The sequence below is a fragment of the Vitis riparia genome, unplaced genomic scaffold (assembly GCF_004353265.1).
Source record: "Vitis riparia cultivar Riparia Gloire de Montpellier isolate 1030 unplaced genomic scaffold, EGFV_Vit.rip_1.0 scaffold303_pilon_pilon, whole genome shotgun sequence".
NCBI lineage: Eukaryota > Viridiplantae > Streptophyta > Magnoliopsida > Vitales > Vitaceae > Vitis > Vitis riparia.
In genome coordinates this window covers 298,826-320,919 of record NW_023269666.1, presented here as the reverse complement: position 1 = coordinate 320,919, position 22,094 = coordinate 298,826, and the positions used below count along the sequence as shown (strand labels likewise).

The 22,094-nt window shown below is 28.7% G+C and overlaps 1 protein-coding gene and 1 long non-coding RNA gene across 2 annotated transcripts; both read right to left on the bottom strand.

Annotated features, from left to right (window-relative positions):
• Positions 1-3,094, bottom strand: LOC117909743. Its single transcript, XR_004650439.1, has 3 exons — positions 2,887-3,094; positions 1,432-1,938; positions 1-344 (listed from the first exon to the last, which is right to left on the bottom strand). It is a non-coding gene; the product is annotated as an uncharacterized LOC117909743 (long non-coding RNA).
• A 185-nt stretch (positions 3,095-3,279) lies between these two features.
• LOC117909734 (probable disease resistance protein At4g27220) lies at positions 3,280-20,019 on the bottom strand. Its single transcript, XM_034823796.1, has 4 exons — positions 16,621-20,019; positions 14,960-15,424; positions 7,147-7,590; positions 3,280-3,324 (listed from the first exon to the last, which is right to left on the bottom strand). The coding sequence occupies exons 1-4, from the start codon at positions 19,357-19,359 to the stop codon at positions 3,280-3,282; spliced, it is 3,693 nt and encodes a 1,230-aa protein (XP_034679687.1). The 5' UTR covers positions 19,360-20,019.
• Positions 20,020-22,094: the final 2,075 nt, after the last annotated feature.

Genomic DNA, 22,094 nt, shown 5'->3' with positions numbered 1-22,094 from the left:
AAAATCCTTCCAAAGTCGATTTAAATAAAGGAAACATCATTAGCAGACATTTCTCTACCACAAATGTTAATCTATGCATCTCCTCAAAATAAAAAGTCCAACATACCTAAAAAAGGACATTAAGAACAAAGGCCCTTCTAAGATGTAATAATATACATGCACAAAAGAAAAAAAAAAAAAAAAGCAATTGAAGGCAGTGTTTCACTCACATAAACTATGTAGAAAAAACAAACACCTCTTCCTTGTTTTACATAAGGAAAATGAAATCAGTCTTCTTCAAAATCATCCTCTCAACGATCTAACTTTATAAAATCCAATTTTTCAGAATCTTCCTCTTTATGACCCTGAGCATTTTGCAAACAAAGAGCCTCATATTAGGTAGGAAAGATGAAAATTACAATGATGAAGGTTAACATAATTAGGACGAAAATTAATTTGGATTGGAGGGTGAATCATAGAATGCTAGATCAAACTAATGCTTCATATTATCCTTGTGTTCTCTGAAAGTGATATTATTTATTTAATGCATATTCTTAGGTTACATTTAGGTAACAATATTGATAAAGATTATAAATTGCCTTAAGTATTAACTAGTTCTTCTATATAAAAATGAGACCCTCTATGTAGAATCTTGGTGTAAACTTCAAATAATTGTCTACCTTTAACTTTTAAAAAAAGGAAAAATATTGTCATGACTAGTAATATCCTATATTAGATAGAAAAAGTTTCTATAACTTTATGGTGGATTTCTCTTAACTAGATAGATGATTTTTAATGGTGTGAGAGCTCATTAGGACCAAAGTGGATAATATTTACATAACAAGAACAAATTGTCACAAAAGATATTAGAGTTAATCTCTAAGCTTAGGATGGGATGAGGTCATTACATGACCATTTAAATTATTTTTTTCTAATGCTCTATGTTTTTGTTAACAAAATCAAAGATGATAAAAGACTACACAATTGAAAATTCTATAGGCTTGTTTGTGTCTTTTCTTCATACAAAATAAATTAAGAATTTTTTTGGGCGTGATTTTGAAAGGTGTTAATAATACTTCATAATGCTTGAAAACATTTCTTATAAAAATTAGGTGTTTGACAAAATTTCGAAAGTGGTAAAAAATATGAAGTGATGATTCCTGGACAATAACTTCATAAAAAAAAAATCATTTTGCTATTATATAAAACAATACTATGAAAACATTTTTTTTTAGTTTATATCCAAACACGAAGTGATTCTTTTTAAAAATGTTTATAAGGGAAATGTTATTAACAAAAATGTTAAAGATAAAGACATTTTAAGTAGAATAACCCCAAATAACCTTTAAGACAAATAAGATTAAAGTAGTATTTACTATATTTATAGAATAGCCAAGGAAAAGATGATATTAAGAATAGAAAGAATTAGTTAGGGAATTACTCCATTCATACCTGTTTAAAAATGGGGGTATTTAGATCATCCGGCCAATATTCTTCCCAAAATTCACTTTGTACACTTTCTAGCCTTGGTGCATCTAAGACTCCCTTGTAGAAAAATTCCATCCCACGACATTCTCCCACTTTCATTGTTTCCAAGGATGGGAATTTGAAGACATATCTTGTTGATGAGCAAAAGCTTTTCAGATTTGGCAATTGATAAAGTGCAAGGCTCTTTAATTGGGTGAACTCAATCTCATTATCTGTTAGTTCATGTCCATCATTTCCCACTATTTCTACTTGGATAACCTCATTCACTGAATCACACTTTTTCACCTCTAGTTCTTCTAGATTATGTAGTATTTGAACCATATTCGAGGGAATCACAACCGAAATACCCCGACACTTTTCTATCTTCAAATATCTTAACTTCAAAAAAGACACCCTTGAAAATTGGCCTCGCCATATCTCCACAGTGCCCTTTAAGCTCAATCTTAGTTCTTCCAAATTAAGAAATGCTTCCTGGCAAACCAAATTACATAAGAGGAATGACATTTCATTTATGTGATTTTTTTTTAATAAATAAATAAGTTATATATACACACATATACAACAATCCTCTTTGAGCTTGCAAATAGCTCAATAAATGATAAAAATAAACAAGCCTTCAAGTTCAAACTCATGACCACTAGAAAAATAAGGCTATGGTACCATAGTAAATAGAAACAATTGTAAATCAAGTTCATTTCATCTACAAACCTAACATTTATATATTTAATAATTATATTTCCTTCTTGATCAAAGAGCTATTAGGAGAAAATAAGTAAACACTATTATTGTTATTATTATTATAATTGTTGTTGTTGTTGTTTTCCATATAAGGCATAATGAACTACTGTATCTAAATAATCAAGGTACACTTTGACAAGTTTTGATGCAATGTGGCTAAAAATAGATTGGATGAATATTGCACATTAATTCAAATAAAAAATCAACATTTTTTTTTGTTAAATTCTAAATAAACACCACTATAAACTAATGCAATTTTGTATGAAATTCAATTAAATAAACTCGTTCTTAAGGCATCACATGAAGTGTTTAAGTCTAATTAATATTAATTAAAATGATTATATTAAAAAAATCCAAAGTAATTTATTTTTATCATAAGTCAAGTAGGATAATTTTATAAATAATTGGTTCTAGTTTCTAGTATTCTTGTACACAATCGCTATGTTTGTTGCACCTCCAAAAAATCTACTACTTGTAATTAATTGTATATTATTCTCCATATTCACATCAGTTTATGTAGTATGATTAATTTAGCAACAAAATATAAGTTTACTTGAAATCGCTTTAAATTCCTATGATATTAAAGTTTAAGATTAAAACAATGTAACATTAGCTAAAAAGATTAAGATCTATAATGTAACATATAAAATTTCGAAAATTCAAGGAAGGGTAAACTCGCACCTGTTCTACCCAGAAGAGTGGCTCAAGTTCAGATTCCAAATTTATTTGTTGAAAGAGTATCTCCACTTTATCACAATCGAGCACTTCCAAGTTTTTCAGAAGTGGCCAGCTTGAACTAAACCTTCCAGAGCAAAATCTTTTGAGTTGGTGTAAACCAGCGAGTGTGAGAGAGGTAAGGTTAGGGAATAAGAGTGAGGTGCTGCTTCACTTCATTTTCATTGGCAACAATTGCCTCCATACTCCAAAGGATATCTGTAGGTTCTCAAGTTGCACAAGAGCACTCGCCTTAGAAAGCGGAAAAAGGTTTAGCAATTTGTTGCATCTACTTACTTCAATTTCCTTAATTTGGAAAATGAATTTGCTGGAAGTTGGTCAGGCCACAATGCTCTTATATTATCTAGTCTCAGTAAACAAGGACTCCAAGCCTGGGAGTGCAACCTGTGCAATTGATGATCCCTTTGGTTAATAATATGTACATATACATTCCTAATAATTAGACACATGTAAATAGAAAATAAGAGGTTAAAGGAGAATATATCAGTATAACAAACACGAAATTTAAACTAGATTGAAGAAGATCAAGAAAGAGAAAAGAAAAGAAAAAAGCCTCCAGATTTTGAAGATCCAATGAAACTTTAAAAAAAAAAAAAAAAACCTTCAAATTTTCCTTTCGAAATGAGGTAATAAGAGGATTTTTTTTTTCTTTTTTCTTTGCCTCTCTTTCAAATTTGATTAACTTCTATGGAAAACATATTTTAACTAGCATGGAAAACGATTTTTTTTTAAAACTTTTATATAAGATACAAGTAATACTTTAAAAAAAATTTGAAAAATTATTTTTAAAGAAAAAGGTAAATCTATACTTTTTGTATAAGATGTTCTACCTTTATATACAAATTTTTTATTTTTTTTTTTAAGTGTATCCAAATGGACACTAAACTATCTAGTTTCGAATTTTTACAACTTTGAATTGGATTTTATGGTAAACTAATTTACAATATAATGCATGGATTCATCTTAGATTCCATCTATAAATTTTTTTAATTATCTAATATAAGACATTATATTAATGGGTTGAATTAATAATGTAATTATAATTTATTTGGCAACTTTCTTCCTTCAAATATATAAAATGAAAATAAATTTTAAAAAATAAAAAAATGAAAAAAATAAAATAAAAAAGCTTTTTTTATAGTTTTTCTAAGATGATTTTGTAGAGTACTGTTAGTTTATAGTTTTAACTTTATTTCATTTTACTTTTAACTTTATTTATTGAGGTATGTTCTTTTTTGAAACTCTTGTTTAGATTTTATAGAGAATATAAATTTTAAGAAAAAAATGAAATTTAAATAAGATAAGAATAAAGAAAGCAAAAGGTGGATGAATTTTTTTAAGGCAAAAGTTTGATAATTGCACTATCATGTAATGGGTAAATTTTTAAATACTCAACAAAGGCAGTGAAATTAAATTAAAAGCTGACATGTACCTTTTCGACCAAAAAGAGCGATTGTTGAATTTTGTTGTCAAGTTCACCTTTCAAACCTATTTCTTGAAATAGTATCTCCACTTTACCACAATTGAGCACTATCAATTTTTTTAAAAGTGCCCATCTTGAAGTAAACCTTCTAAGCAAAATCTTTGGAGTTGGTGTAAAGTATTGAGTATGAGAGAGGTTAGTCTAGGGAATATTGCATATTAATTCAAATAAAACATCAACATTTTTTTTTTGTTAAATTCTAAATAAACACCACTATAAATTAATGCAATTTTGTATGTCAATTAAATAAATCGTTCTTAAGGCATCACATGAAGTGTTTAAGTCTAATTAATATTAATTAAAAATGATTATATTAAAAAAAATCGAAAGTAATTTATTTTTATCATAAGTCAAGTAGGATATTTTATAAATAATTGGTTCTAGTTTCTAGTATTCTTGTACACAATCACTATGTCTGTTGCACCTCCAAAAAATCTACTACTTGTAATTAATTGTATATTATTCTCCATATTCACATCAATTTATGTAGTATGATTAATTTAGCAACAAAATATAAGTTTACTTGAAATCGCTTTAAATTCCTATGATATTAAAGTTTAAGATTAAAACAATGTAACATTAGCTAAAAAGATTAAGATCTATAATGTAACATATAAAATTTAGAAAATTCAAGGAAGGGTAAACTCGCACCTGTTCTACCCAGAAGAGTGGCTCAAGTTCAATTCCAAATTATTTGTTGAAAGAGTATCTCCACTTTATCACAATCGAGCACTTCCAATTTTTTCAGAAGTGGCCAGCTTGAACTAAACCTTCCAGAGCAAAATCTTTTGAGTTGGTGTAAATCACGGAGTCTGAGAGAGGTAAGGTTAGGGAATAAGAGTGAGGTGCTGCTTCACTTCATTTTCATTGGCAACAATTGCCTCTATACTTCACAAAGGATATCTGTAGGTTCTCAAGTTGCACAAGAGCACTCGCCTTAGAAAGCGGAAAAAGATTTGCAATTTGTTGCATCCAGTTACTTCCAATTTCCTTAATTTGGAAAATGAATTTGCTGGAAGTTGGTCAGGCCACAATGCTCTTATATTATGTAGGTTGCATACAGACAAGGACTCCAAGCCTGGGAATGCAACCTGTGCAATTGATGATCCCTTTGGTTAATAATATATACATATACATTCCTAATAATTAGACACATGTAAATAGAAAATAAGAGGTTAAAGGAGAATATATCAGTATAACAAAGCACAAAATTTAAACTAGATTGAAGAAGATCAAGAAAGAGAAAAGAAAAGAAAAAGCCTCCAGATTTTGAAGATCCAATGAAACTTTAAAAAAAAAAAAAAAAGAACCTTCAAATTTTCCTTTCGAAATGAGGTAATAAGAGGATTTTTTTTTTCTTTTTTCTTTGCCTCTCTTTCAAATTTGATTAACTTCTTTGGAAAACATATTTTAACTAGCCATGGAAAACGGATTTTTTTTTTAAACTTTTATATAAGATACAAGTAATACTTTAAAAAAAATTTGAAAAATTATTTTTAAAGAAATAAGGTAAATCTATACTTTTTGTATAAGATGTTCTACCTTTATATACAAATTTTTTATTTTTTTTTAAAGTGTATCCAAATGGACACTAAACTATCTAGTTTCGAATTTTTACAACTTTGAATTGGATTTTATGGTAAACTAATTTACAATATAATGCATGGATTCATCTTAGATTCCATCTATAAATTTTTTTAATTATCTAATATAAGACATTATATTAATGGTTTGAATTAATAATGTAATTATAATTTATTTGGCAACTTTCTTCCTTCAAATATATAAAATGAAAATAAATTTTAAAAAATAAAAAAAATGAAAAAAATAAAAATAAAAAAGCTTTTTTTTATAGTTTTTCTAAGATGATTTGGTAGAGTACTGTTAGTTTATAGTTTTAACTTTATTTCATTTTACTTTTAACTTTATTTATTGAGGTATGTTCTTTTTTGAAACTCTTGTTTAGATTTTATAGAGAATATAAAGTTTAAGAAAAAAGATGAAATTTAAATAAAATAAGAATAAAGAAAGGCAAAAGGTGGATGAATTTTTTTAAGGCAAAAGTTTGATAATTTGGCACTATCATGTAATGGGTGAAATTTTTAAATACTCAACAAAGGCTAGTGAAATTTAAATTAAAAGCTTGACATGTACCTTTTCGACCAAAATCTTTGGAGTTGGCGTAATGTTTTGAGTATGAGAGAGGTTAGTCTAGGGAATATTGCACATTAGTTCAAATAAAACATCAACATTTTTTTTTGTTAAATTCTAAATGAACACCACTATAAATTAATGCGATTTTGTATGCTCAATTAAATAAACTCATTCTTAAGGCATCACATGAAGTGTTTAAGTCTAATTAATATTAATTAAAAATGATTATATTAAAAAAAATCCAAAGTAATTTATTTTTATCATAAGTCAAGTAGGATAGTTTTATAAATAATTGGTTCTAGTTTCTAGTATTATTGTACACAATCGCTATGTTTGTTGCACCTCCAAAAAATCTACTACTTGTAATTAATTGTATATTATTCTCCATATTCACATCAATTTATGTAGTATGATTAATTTAGCAACAAAATATAAGTTTACTTGAAATCGCTTTAAATTCCTATGATATTAAAGTTTAAGATTAAAACAATGTAACATTAGCTAAAAAGATTAAGATCTATAATGTAACATATAAAATTTCAAAAATTCAAGGAAGGGTAAACTCCCACCTGTTCTACCCAGAAGAGTGGCTCAAGTTCAGATTCCAAATTTATTTGTTGAAAGAGTATCTCCACTTTATCACAATCGAGCACTTCCAAGTTTTTCAGAAGTGGCCAGCTTGAACTAAACCTTCCAGAGCAAAATCTTTTGAGTTGGTGTAAACCACGGAGTCTGAGAGAGGTAAGGTTAGGGAATAAGAGTGGAGGTGCTGCTTCACCTTCATTTTCATTGGCAACAATTGCCTCCACTCCACTCTCTGATATATTTAGGTCCTCAAGTTGCACAAGAGCACTCGCCACAAAAACCGGAAAAAGGTTTAGCAATTTGTTGCATCTACTTACTTCCAATTTCCTTAATTTGGAAAATGAATTTGCTGGAAGTTGGTCAGGCCACAATGCTCTTATATTATCTAGTCTCAGTACAGACAAGGACTCCAAGCCTGGGAGTGCAACCTGTGCAATTGATGATCCCTTTGGTTAATAATATGTACATATACATTCCTAATAATTAGACACATGTAAATAGAAAATAAGAGGTTAAAGGAGAATATATCAGTATAACAAAACACGAAATTTAAACTAGATTGAAGAAGATCAAGAAAGAGAAAAGAAAAGAAAAAGCCTCCAGATTTTGAAGATCCAATGAAACTTTAAAAAAAAAAAAAAAGAACCTTCAAATTTTCCTTTCGAAATGAGGTAATAAGAGGATTTTTTTTTCTTTTTTCTTTGCCTCTCTTTCAAATTTGATTAACTTCTATGGAAAACATATTTTAACTAGGCATGGAAAACGGATTTTTTTTTTAAAACTTTTATATAAGATACAAGTAATACTTTAAAAAAAATTTGAAAAATTATTTTTAAAGAAATAAGGTAAATCTATACTTTTTGTATAAGATGTTCTACCTTTATATACAAATTTTTTATTTTTTATTTTTAAGTGTATCCAAATGGACACTAAACTATCTAGTTTCGAATTTTTACAACTTTGAATTGGATTTTATGGTAAACTAATTTACAATATAATGCATGGATTCATCTTAGATTCCATCTATAAATTTTTTTAATTATCTAATATAAGACATTATATTAATGGTTTGAATTAATAATGTAATTATAATTTATTTGGCAACTTTCTTCCTTCAAATATATAAAATGAAAATAAATTTTAAAAAATAAAAAAAATGAAAAAAATAAAAAATAAAAAAAGCTTTTTTTTTATAGTTTTTCTAAGATGATTTTGTAGAGTACTGTTAGTTTATAGTTTTAACTTTATTTCATTTTACTTTTAACTTTATTTATTGAGGTATGTTCTTTTTTGAAACTCTTGTTTAGATTTTATAGAGAATATAAATTTTAAGAAAAAAATGAAATTTAAATAAGATAAGAATAAAGAAAGGCAAAAGGTGGATGAATTTTTTTAAGGCAAAAGTTTGATAATTGGCACTATCATGTAATGGGTAAAATTTTTAAATACTCAACAAAGGCCAGTGAAATTTAAATTAAAAGCTTGACATGTACCTTTTCGACCAAAAAGAGCGATTGTTGAATTTTGTTGTCAAGTTCACCTTTCAAACCTATTTCTTGAAATAGTATCTCCACTTTACCACAATTGAGCACTATCAATTTTTTTAAAAGTGCCCATCTTGAAGTAAACCTTCTAAGCAAAATCTTTGGAGTTGGTGTAAAGTATTGAGTATGAGAGAGGTTAGTCTAGGGAATATTGCATATTAATTCAAATAAAACATCAACATTTTTTTTTTGTTAAATTCTAAATAAACACCACTATAAATTAATGCAATTTTGTATGAAATTCAATTAAATAAATTCGTTCTTAAGGCATCACATGAAGTGTTTAAGTCTAATTAATATTAATTAAAAATGATTATATTAAAAAAAAATCGAAAGTAATTTATTTTTATCATAAGTCAAGTAGGATAGTTTTATAAATAATTGGTTCTAGTTTCTAGTATTCTTGTACACAATCACTATGTCTGTTGCACCTCCAAAAAATCTACTACTTGTAATTAATTGTATATTATTCTCCATATTCACATCAATTTATGTAGTATGATTAATTTAGCAACAAAATATAAGTTTACTTGAAATCGCTTTAAATTCCTATGATATTAAAGTTTAAGATTAAAACAATGTAACATTAGCTAAAAAGATTAAGATCTATAATGTAACATATAAAATTTAGAAAATTCAAGGAAGGGTAAACTCGCACCTGTTCTACCCAGAAGAGTGGCTCAAGTTCAGATTCCAAATTTATTTGTTGAAAGAGTATCTCCACTTTATCACAATCGAGCACTTCCAATTTTTTCAGAAGTGGCCAGCTTGAACTAAACCTTCCAGAGCAAAATCTTTTGAGTTGGTGTAAATCACGGAGTCTGAGAGAGGTAAGGTTAGGGAATAAGAGTGGAGGTGCTGCTTCACTTTCATTTTCATTGGCAACAATTGCCTCTAGTACTTCACAAAAGGATATCTGTAGGTTCTCAAGTTGCACAAGAGCACTCGCCTTAGAAAGCGGAAAAAGATTTGGCAATTTGTTGCATCCAGTTACTTCCAATTTCCTTAATTTGGAAAATGAATTTGCTGGAAGTTGGTCAGGCCACAATGCTCTTATATTATGTAGGTTGCATACAGACAAGGACTCCAAGCCTGGGAATGCAACCTGTGCAATTGATGATCCCTTTGGTTAATAATATATACATATACATTCCTAATAATTAGACACATGTAAATAGAAAATAAGAGGTTAAAGGAGAATATATCAGTATAACAAAGCACAAAATTTAAACTAGATTGAAGAAGATCAAGAAAGAGAAAAGAAAAGAAAAAGCCTCCAGATTTTGAAGATCCAATGAAACTTTAAAAAAAAAAAAAAAGAACCTTCAAATTTTCCTTTCGAAATGAGGTAATAAGAGGATTTTTTTTTTCTTTTTTCTTTGCCTCTCTTTCAAATTTGATTAACTTCTTTGGAAAACATATTTTAACTAGCCATGGAAAACGGATTTTTTTTTTAAAACTTTTATATAAGATACAAGTAATACTTTAAAAAAAATTTGAAAAATTATTTTTAAAGAAATAAGGTAAATCTATACTTTTTGTATAAGATGTTCTACCTTTATATACAAATTTTTTATTTTTTTTTAAAGTGTATCCAAATGGACACTAAACTATCTAGTTTCGAATTTTTACAACTTTGAATTGGATTTTATGGTAAACTAATTTACAATATAATGCATGGATTCATCTTAGATTCCATCTATAAATTTTTTTAATTATCTAATATAAGACATTATATTAATGGTTTGAATTAATAATGTAATTATAATTTATTTGGCAACTTTCTTCCTTCAAATATATAAAATGAAAATAAATTTTAAAAAATAAAAAAAATGAAAAAAAATAAAAAATAAAAAAGCTTTTTTTTATAGTTTTTCTAAGATGATTTGGTAGAGTACTGTTAGTTTATAGTTTTAACTTTATTTCATTTTACTTTTAACTTATTTATTGAGGTATGTTCTTTTTTTGAAACTCTTGTTTAGATTTTATAGAGAATATAAAGTTTAAGAAAAAAGATGAAATTTAAATAAAATAAGAATAAAGAAAGGCAAAAGGTGGATGAATTTTTTTAAGGCAAAGTTTGATAATTTGGCACTATCATGTAATGGGTGAAATTTTTAAATACTCAACAAAGGCTAGTGAAATTTAAATTAAAAGCTTGACATGTACCTTTTCGACCAAAATCTTTGGAGTTGGCGTAATGTTTTGAGTATGAGAGAGGTTAGTCTAGGGAATATTGCACATTAGTTCAAATAAAACATCAACATTTTTTTTTGTTAAATTCTAAATGAACACCACTATAAATTAATGCGATTTTGTATGCTCAATTAAATAAACTCATTCTTAAGGCATCACATGAAGTGTTTAAGTCTAATTAATATTAATTAAAAATGATTATATTAAAAAAAATCCAAAGTAATTTATTTTTATCATAAGTCAAGTAGGATAGTTTTATAAATAATTGGTTCTAGTATTCTTGTACACAATCACTATGTTTGTTGCACCTCCAAAAAATCTACTACTTGTAATTAATTGTATATTATTCTCCATATTCACATCAATTTATGTAGTATGATTAATTTAGCAATAAAATATAAGTTTACTTGAAATCGCTTTAAATTCCTATGATATTAAAGTTTAAGATTAAAACAATGTAACATTAGCTAAAAAGATTAAGATCTATAATGTAACATATAAAATTTCAAAAATTCAAGGAAGGGTAAACTCACACCTGTTCTACCCAGAAGAGTGGCTCAAGTTCACATTCCAAATTTATTTGTTGAAAGAGTATCTCCACTTTATCACAATCGAGCACTTCCAATTTTTTCAGAAGTGGCCAGCTTGAACTAAACCTTCCAGAGCAAAATCTTTTGAGTTGGTGTAAACCAGCGAGTGTGAGAGAGGTAAGGTTAGGGAATAAGAGTAAAGGTGCTGCTTCATCTTCATTTTCATTGGAACAATTGCCTCCACTTCACCCCCCGATATATGTAGGTCCTCAAGTTGCATAAGAGCACTCGCCACAGAAAGCGGAAAAAGATTTAGCAATTTGTTGCATTTACTTACTTCGCAATTTCCTTAATTTGGAAAATGAATTTGCTGGAAGTTGGTCAGGCCACAATGCTCTTATATTATGTAGTCTCAGTACAGACAAGGACTCCAAGCCTGGGAATGCAACCTGTGCAATTGATGATCCCTTTGGTTAATAATATATACATATACATTCCTAATAATTAGACACATGTAAATAGAAAATAAGAGGTTAAAGGAGAATATATCAGTATAACAAAGCACAAAATTTAAACTAGATTGAAGAAGATCAAGAAAGAGAAAAGAAAAGGAAAGAAAAGAAAAAGCCTCCAGATTTTGAAGATCCAATGAAACTTAAAAAAAAAAAAAACCTCCAAATTTTCCTTTCAAAATGAGGTAATAAGAGGATTTGTTTTTTCTTTTTTCTTTGCCTCTCTTTCAAATTTGATTAACTTCTATGGAAAACGTATTTTAACTAGCCATGGAAAACGGATTTTTTTTTTTAACTTTTATATACGATACAAGTAATACTTTAAAAAAATTGTGATATCTAAAAAAATTTTTGAAAAATTATTTTTAAAGAAATAAGGTAAATCTATACTTTTTGTATAAGAAGTTCTACCTTTATATACAAATTTCTATTTTTTTTTTAAAGTGTATCCAAATGGACACTAAACTATCTAGTTTTGAATTTTTACAACTTTGAATTGGATTTTATGGTCAACTAATTTACAATATAATGCATGGATTCATCTTAGATTCCATCTATAAATTTTTTTAATTATCTAATATAAGACATTATATTAATGGGTTGAATTAATAATGTAATTATAATTTATTTGGCAACTTTCTTCCTTCAAATATATAAAACGAAAATAAATTTTAAAAAATAAAAAAAAATGAAAAAAATAAAAAATAAAAATAGCTTATTTTATAGTTTTTCTAAGATGATTTTGTAGAATACTGTTAGTTTATAGTTTTAACTTTATTTCATTGTACTTTTAACTTTATTTATTGAGGTATGTTCTTTTTTAAAACTCTTGTTTAGATTTTATAGAGAATATAAATTTTAAGAAAGAAAATGAAATTTAAATAAGATAAGAATAAAGAAACGCAAAAGGTGGATGATTTTTTTTAAGGCAAAATTTGATAATTGACACTATCATGTATCGGGTGAAATTTTTAAATACTCAACAAAGGCTAGTGAAATTTAAATTAAAAGCTTGACATGTACCTTTTCGACCAAAAAGAGCGATTGTTGAATTTTGTTGTCAAGTTCACCTTTCAAACCTATTTCTTGAAATATCTCCACTTTACCACAATTGTGCACTACCAATTTTTTTAAAAGTGCCCATCTTGAAGTAAACCTTTTGAAGCAAAATCTTTGGAGTTGGTGTAAAGTATTGAGTGTGAGAGAGGTTAGTCTAGGGAATATTGCACATTAATTCAAATAAAACATCAACATTTTTTTTTTGTATTCTAAATAAACACCACTTTAAATTAATGCGATTTTGTATGCTCAATTAAATAAACTCATTCTTAAGGCATCACATGAAGTGTTTAAGTCTAATTAATATTAATTAAAAATGATTATATTAAAAAAATCCAAAGTAATTTATTTTTATCATAAGTCAAGTAGGATAGTTTTATAAATAATTGGTTCTAGTATTCTTGTACACAATCACTATGTTTGTTGCACCTCCAAAAAATCTACTACTTGTAATTAATTGTATATTATTCTCCATATTCACATCAATTTATGTAGTATGATTAATTTAGCAACAAAATATAAGTTTACTTGAAATCGCTTTAAATTCCTATGATATTAAAGTTTAAGATTAAAACAATGTAACATTAGCTAAAAAGATTAAGATCTATAATGTAACCTATAAAATTTAGAAAATTCAAGGAAGGGTAAACTCGCACCTGTTCTACCCAGAAGAGTGGCTCAAATTCACATTCCAAATTTATTTGTTGAAAGAGTATCTCCACTTTATCACAATCGGTCACTTCCAATTCTTTCAGAAGTGGCCAGCTTGAACTAAACCTTCCAAAGCAAAATCTTTTGAGTTGGTGTAAACACGAAGTGTGAGAGAGGTAAGGTTAGGGAATAAGAGTGCAGGTGCTGCTTCACCTTCATTTTCATTGGCAACGATTGCCTCCACTCCACTCGACGATATATGTAGGTCCTCAAGTTGCACAAGAGCACTCGCCACAGAAAGCGGAAAAAGATTTAGCAATTTGTTGCATTGACGTACTTCCAATTTCCTTAATTTGGAAAATGAATTTGCTGGAAGTTGGTCAGGGAGTGCAACCTGTGCAATTGATGATCCCTTTGGTTAATAATATATACATATACATTCCTAATAATTAGACACATGTAAATAGAAAATAAGAGGTTAAAGGAGTATATATCAGTATAACGAAGCACAAAATTTAAACTAGATTGAAGAAGATCAAGGAAGAGAAAAGAAAAAGCCTCCAGATTTTGAAGATCCAATGAAACTTAAAAAAAAAAAAAAATATTTACTACCTCGGATTTTAAATTTTTTTTAAATTATTTTTAAGGAAATAAGGTAAATCTATACTTTTTGTATAAGATATTTTACCTTTATAAACAAATTTCTGATTTTTTTTTTAAGTGTATCCAAATGGACACTAAACTATCTAGTTTCAAATTTTTACAACTTTGAATTGGATTTTATGGTGAACTAATTTACAATATAATGCATGGATTCATCTTAGATTCCATCTATAAATTTTTTAATTATCTAATATAAGACATTATATTAATGGGTTGAATTAATAATGTAATTATAATTTATTTGGCAACGTTCTTCCTTCAAATATATAAAACGAAAATAAATTTAAAAAAATAAAAAATAAATAAATAAAATGAAAAAAATATAAAATAAAAAAACTTATTTTATAGTTTTTCTAAGATGATTTTGTAGAGTATTAGTTTATAGTTTTAACTTTATTTGATTTTACTTTTAACTTTATTTATTGAGGTATGTTCTTTTTTGAAACTCTTGTTTAGATTTTATAGAGAACATAAATTTTAAGAAAAAAATGAAATTTAAATAATATAAGAATAAAGAAACGCAAAAAGTGGATGGATTTTTTTAAGGCAAAAGTTTGATAATTGGCACTATCATGTAACATGTGAAATTTTTAAATACTCAACAAAGGCTAGAGAAATTTAAATTAAAAGCTCGATATGTACCTTTTCAACCAAGAAGAGCGATTGTTGAATTTTGTTGTCAAGTTCACTTTTCAAACCTATTTCTTGAAATAGTATCTCCACTTTATCACAATTGAGCACTTCCAATTTTTTTAAAAGTGGCCATCTTGAAGTAAACCTTCCGAAGCAAAATCTTTGGAGTTGGGGTAAAGCAAGGAGTGTGAGAGAGGTTAGTCTAGGGAATAAGAATAAAGATGTTGCTTCATCTTCATTCTCATTAGCAACAATTGCCTCTAGTACTTTACAAGAGCTTATGTATAGGTCCTCAAGTTGCACAAGGACTTTCGCCACGGAAAGGGGAAAAACATTCAGCAATTCATCACAGCCAAATAATTCCAAGACCTTTAGTTTGGAAAAGGAATTTGCTGGAAGTTGGTTGTGCCACAATGCTTTCACTTTATGTAGAGAATCTGTTACATGCAAGGACTCCAAGGCAGGGAATGCAACCTATGCAATTGATGATCCATTTGGTTAATACATTCTCAATAACTAGACACATATAAATAGAACAAGAGAGGTGGAGGTGAATATGTCAATATGAAAAAGCACAAAATAAATTCATAATTTTATCTGCGTATTTTCTACATTATATGAAACTAAACTAGACCTCACTACAAGCAGCTTGAAACTCATTTAGAAGGAAAGTTTATTTTTATTAATTGTCTAAAACTAATAGACTTCTCATTATATAATACTTTGGTTTTAGTATTTTTCATTTATTCATTCTCCAATACAATTTTACTAACTTAAAACAAGTAGAGAATTTATATGTTGGAGTAATATGTATATGATTATTTTATCCTAAATTTTTTTGATTAATTAATTATCATTTTTAAAAGGTTTTATTGATGTGATTTGATAAATGGTCATATTAATAATATTAGAACATAAAAACAAATTAACTATATTTTATCTAATATTTACCAAAATATTGGTTTACTATCACAAATTATGAAATTAAAAATATAAAATAAAATGTTGGTTTCCAATAACTCCAACCTCGTCGTTTTATTAATATCTATATTTTGTTTATCTTTTTCTTCTTCTACATTTTGTTTGGTGATAGTTATTTTTGGGTTATAAACAAAGTATTTCATATTTTAAAACTTTATAACTCTTATAATAAGTATTTCATTCATTCCAAAATCGATTCTTCTCCCTTGCTATTGGTTTAGAATATAAAAATAAATTTATAAGTTTCTTTAAACCATATTAGTATCAATTATTCCTTTCATGAAAATAAAGAGAGTTTAATATTGAAAGAAAATTAACAAAAATATTTATGTTAAAAATAGTTAAGCAAAAAATCATATAATAAAAAAGAATGAATTAAGCCTTCAAATTATTAAAAAAATTAACATAATAAATTCATGAAAAAAAAGAAGTGCAGATTAGGCCTTAAAATTTATTCAGAAAAATAAAATAAAGATAATAAATGTATGATAAGTAAGAAAATATAAGAAAGGAAGGAAGACAGAAGGAAGACAAATACAAATACTTTTTACTAAAATTTTATATAATTTTGGTTTTGAAGTTTACTCTTTAATTCTGGTTTTTATTTTTTAGAATTTATTTATTTAGTGTAAAAGTAGTGTAAATAAATACTAGTAATGGCAGAAATTAGATATCGAGCAGTAAGATACCTGTTGACTGAAAAATGTCATTGACTCCTGGGTACCACTGCTTCTTGTGAAGTAGAAGCTAATGAGCTCTGGGAGAAAAGCCAAGTCCATATGTTGCAGTTGAGGAAAAGCTGATTCCCTTCCATGTTGTGCGGGAAGAGAGAAAACATATTTCAACCTCTCACAACTCTCTAGTCTTAGAATTCTTAAGTTACCAAAAGACCCCATCGGAATTGGGCCATGGCATACTGCCTCCAAGTTATCTAGGCCCCCAAGTTCCAGTTCCTCCAACATACAGAAGGTATTAGGTGGTGGAACCCATTCCGTACTGGAATGAAGGATGTATTGAACGGTAGGACATCGCCTGAGAGAGAGATACTTGAGTTCAACGAAACCCTCCTTGTCTAACTCATAAACCACATGCTTAGTATCATCCAATTTCCCCAAGTGTAGAACTTGACTTCTCTTCAACAGCTTGGAGAAGCACTTCACCATATAAAGACTTGTAACCCTTTGAAACACCAACCTTCTTGAGGCTTTATAATATGGTCCGTCATCGCCTATTACTATTGAATATCTGGTCAAGTTGAGGTTTTGGAAGAGCACATCATCTTCTGGAAACAAACTGGGATTTGATACTTCTACCTCCAAAGTCCTCAAACCAGACAGGGGTTTCAGCTCAGAAAGGCAAGCATTAATTCTTTCTCCCCTATTAAATCCTTCCCCCTCCCATTCAATTCTTGAACTTCCTTCCATACTCAAATACTCTAATTGGGATAGACTTGATATAACATTTCGTGGAATTACTTTAAGGCTATAGCAATACCGCAAATCCAACATCCTTAGATCACTCAATTGCGCCACTTCATTTGGCAGCTGTTCAATGTTGGACTCTGCCAAACTAAGGACTTGTAGTTTCTTCAGTTCTCCAATTACTGTTATGTCTTGGATCTGGCATTGATTTAGACGCAATGTTTGAAGATTTGAAAGAAAACCGAGTGATGAAGGAGATGGTGTAAGAGACACTTCAGACAAATCTAAAATTCTGAGTTGTTTGGTGTATTGGAAAAAGGCATCTGGAATTTTCAAATAAGCATCATCATTACTTGAATTCAATAAAAAGAATTCAAGTTTCGGACATACCAAGCCTTCTGGAAGCTCATCCATATTTCTGCATATCAAAGAGATGCGAGTGCAATTTCTGCACTCATCCGTCCTCTGCCATTCTCGTAATTCAACAGCTTCTTCTGATCCAACAGCTTCTCTCACCACAAATCGATGAGGATCTTTGGATGCAATTGATCTGGCAACATCACGAACAACATCATGCATTCTGACAAAAGCGTGATCAAAAAGCAAGCTCGGATATTCATCACCATCTCCTTCATGGTCAAGCAACAAGCTTGAGGCTTTGAGGTTTTCCACCAATGTAATTAGTCTATTTATTGCTTTCTCCCATAAATATATTCCTTCAAACAAATTCAAACACATGGCAAATTGTAGCAAGCGATCCATGGAAATATCACCATCCCCCAGCAAAGCGCAAAGTAAAAACAATGACTTTACTTCATCACCTTTCAAATGGTTGTAGCTCAGCTCCAGACATGAGTAGACGCCTTCAGTCACTCCTCCGATGCTTGTTGGTGCAGCCCCTCTCAGTTCTTCCAAGGCATTCTTCCATACATGCACACTCTCATCTCTTAATGTATTTGCAATGGTGACAATTGCAACTGGTAGACCGTCACATTTTTTAGCTACATCAACTGCTATGGGACACAGTTCAGGCTTCTCCACGGAATCACCTGCTGTCTTCTTGAATAAATTCCAGGCTTCATCTTCACTTAAATGTTGAAGATGGAACTCCTTTTGAGTACCCATATCTTTAGATAAAACCTGACGCTCCCGGGAAGTCAGCAGCACTTTGCACCCCTTGTGATCATCTCCATAAGGAATTCCTATTTCTCCCAAGTCAAGTTTCCCCCAGATATTATCCAAGATCACCAGGATCTTCTCATGCTTCTTCAAGCTTTTACTCAGGCGAACTCCTCTTTCATTGTTATTGTCAAGCGTCAAATCCAACATACTTGCAATTTTTCCTTGAATTTCTGCGATGTTGGGAGTTTGGGATATGTTTGCCATGACCACCTTGTGAAAGAGCTTGTCTTCATGCGCTTGTAGGGCTACTTGTTTGACAAGAGTGGTTTTGCCCACGCCGCCCATTCCCCAGACACCGATCATGGGCATATTTTCGTTTCCCAAGGCCTGCATAATTTCGTTAAAAGTAGACTGTCTTGACTGGAAAGCTACATAATCTTTGGAAGATGCAGAGACGATGAATGGAACAGGAGAAGGAGAAGGGCGAAACGCTACTCTGTCACCAAAGTTATGAGCTCGTTGGATTTTAAGAACAATGTCCTCAGCCAGGTTCTTTGCTTGCTTGCTTAGCTGGTAGCGGGACTTTAAATAGAAACAGCTCTTGCTTGCTTTCTTTTCATCTTCAATGAAGTCCTCTTTCTTTTGGATGATCCTTTCAGCACCCTTAAGCCACTCCTGAACATCAGGAAAGATTTCATCCCCTTGCCTATTAGCCTCTTCCACCGATTGCTGCAGCCTCACTCTGGCATGATCGAGCATCTCAAATTGCTCAATCAGATCCACATAGTTGCGACGGTAGTTAAAGAGATAACCCAGTTGATCTGCAATTATATCAACCAGGCACTCTGCGACTTTTGCTGCAACGGAAATAACAGTATCAACCATTTCCAACTTCTCTCTAGGAAACGATGAGAATTGAGCAAAGGCAGATAAAGAATTAATAGAGCAACCACAGCAGGAGAAAGACAATACGCAAGAGATTGATATTTGATTGAAACTGTTGCGACGGAAGAAATGGAAGGTTTGAGGTATAAAAAGAGCAGAGTTTGTGGAAGAGAGCTGGATTTTTTTTTTTTTTTCTTTCAGGAAGAGAGGAGAGGAGAGGAGAGGAGAGACAGAAATCAGGAAAATGGAAAAGGAGAGTGATTACTGGTAAAGAAGAAGAAATAGTTGATAAAAAAGAGAAAAGGGTTACAGAGTGAAGAGATTGAGAAAGCTTTGGATTTTGGAATTCAGTGATCCCCAAAACGAAAATAAGTAAAAGGCTTTCTGGCAAGAGGGAGAGACGGAGAGAAGGAAAATGAAAAAATGGGAAACAGCAGTGAGTATTGGGTGATAAATCGACGAGGAAACGGTTGTTTTGGTGAAAGGAGAAAGGAGAGCAGCAAGCCAACTTCAGAATAGCAGAACAGCAGAATTGCAGATTCCTGAATGTGAAAATAGTTTGGTTAGAAGGAAAGGGTGTTTTATTAATAATAGGAAAACAAGAATCTTCTGAGTTCTTGCTTTTTGGACTTTCGCCACCTAACCTCAGACTCGCTCATTACTCACCGACTCCTCCAACTACTCTGTTATCGCCACCATCATACTATTATTATATTCACAGAATTTTAAAAAATATAACAATTAAAACTTCCATTTCTAAATTTACGGTATCTCATGATAACTCAAATAAAAAATTACATTCAATTTAAGCATCATATTTTGACGTTATATTTTTCAGAAATAACTTTAAATTTTAAAATTTATACCAAAATTGTTTTTTTTTCAAAAATAATTAATATGCACCTATAATTAAGAAGACTTCACTATATTTATAATCTCAAAAACTTTATGGAATATTATAATATAACTATTAAAATTATTTATTTATTTGAAAAAAAAAATTATTCATTTTTAGAATAAACTCTTATTCTTTTAACTAAAAGGATCAAACAATCAAAAGAGGACTTTTTTGACTATGAAAAATTGTAGCATCAGAATACCTCATACACAAGGAATTCTTTCCATTTATTTGTGTTCCAAAAAATTCAGATGATAAATAATAGGGAAGGACACATGTGGGATGGCGCAGAGACAACTTGTCATTGCTGTCAAGAGTGTGAGGTCTTGTCATATTACTTATATATAAATAATAAAAGAATGTAAAATATTTCAACTTTTATCTTCAATACAATCTTATTAAATGATAAAATCTAAATATGTGAATACTTTTTATTTTATAAAATAATGAAATTATAATATTTAGTTATTAAAAAATAAATTATTATCTAACTGAACTATAATATTATTGTTTATTTTATTCATATTTCATTAATTTTACATGGTATCATTTTTATTTATATTTTATTATTTTTACAATTTTATGATTTTGATATTTGATTTTATGTAAATAGTGAATAAAGTTATGTATTATTGAAATAAATAAAAAGAATTCAGTCTTGGGTTAACAAGGAGGGAGCCATGAAATAAGGCCCTCACATGAAATGAGAAAAATTAGAAATTAATAAAAAAAAAAAAAAACCTATTTGAAAACTCACACATTAAAAAAATTTGAAAATTTTATAAAAATAATAATCTTCGAGAAATTTGAAAAGTACAATAATTAAGTGTATTTTCATCAAATTTCTATAATATTAATGAAATTAACCTTTAAAATACTTTTAATCATTTACTTTTAAAATATAGTTAATTTTTTTCACACCTCTAAGTTTAGTATATCATTAGTTTCAAATTTATCATTTTATCATATAGCACCCTTATAGATATATTTTATTTATAAAATTTAATTTAAAAAAAAAGAATTATGTTTTTTAGAAAATTATAAAATATACCTATTTCGTAAATCATTTTTGAAAAATAAATTTTATAAAAATAATAATTTAATAATGGTGCTAAGGGATGAAACTTGGATTCAACATTGATTAAGTGTAGTTTTATTAAATTTCAGTAATATAAATGAAATTATCCCTTTAAAATTAAAAAACCCCTTGAAGATTCACACTTCGGGTTGAAAATTGAAAGTTTCATAAACAACCGTGAAAAATGTAAAAGTGAAAACAACCTATTAAAGAAAAAGAAAGTTCCAAAAAAGGGTTTGTAAACCCACAACTTGAAAACGGATTATTTCATTAAAGGAATGAAATAATTATTGATTTATAAAATCTCACCTTCTATGTCTTTTGGGCTTAAAAATATTCATTTTTAATAAAAATATGTTTTAATTTTTTTAATTTTTTTTTTATAAAATTTATAAATTTTTAATTTTTATAAATTTTATAAAAATAATAATTTCTTTTTTTTATTTTATGGAAATTAAAAGAGAGTGATTACAAGTGAAGAATGAGAAATAGTTGATAAAAAAAAATTAAAAAAAATTGAGAAAAAGGGTTACAGAGGGAAGAGATTGAGAAAACTTTGGACCATGGATTTTACTTCTTGGAAGCAAATGGAAAATGAGCAGAGTATACGTTGAGGTCCTGAGGGGAAGAAGAGGAAGAGAGCAGGAAGGGAATCAGATACTGAGTATTTTAGTCATCTCATGTATCATTTACAATCATTTTTAAATATGGAGGTTTAACAAATAAAATTATTATTTAAGATTAATAAAAATAAATATT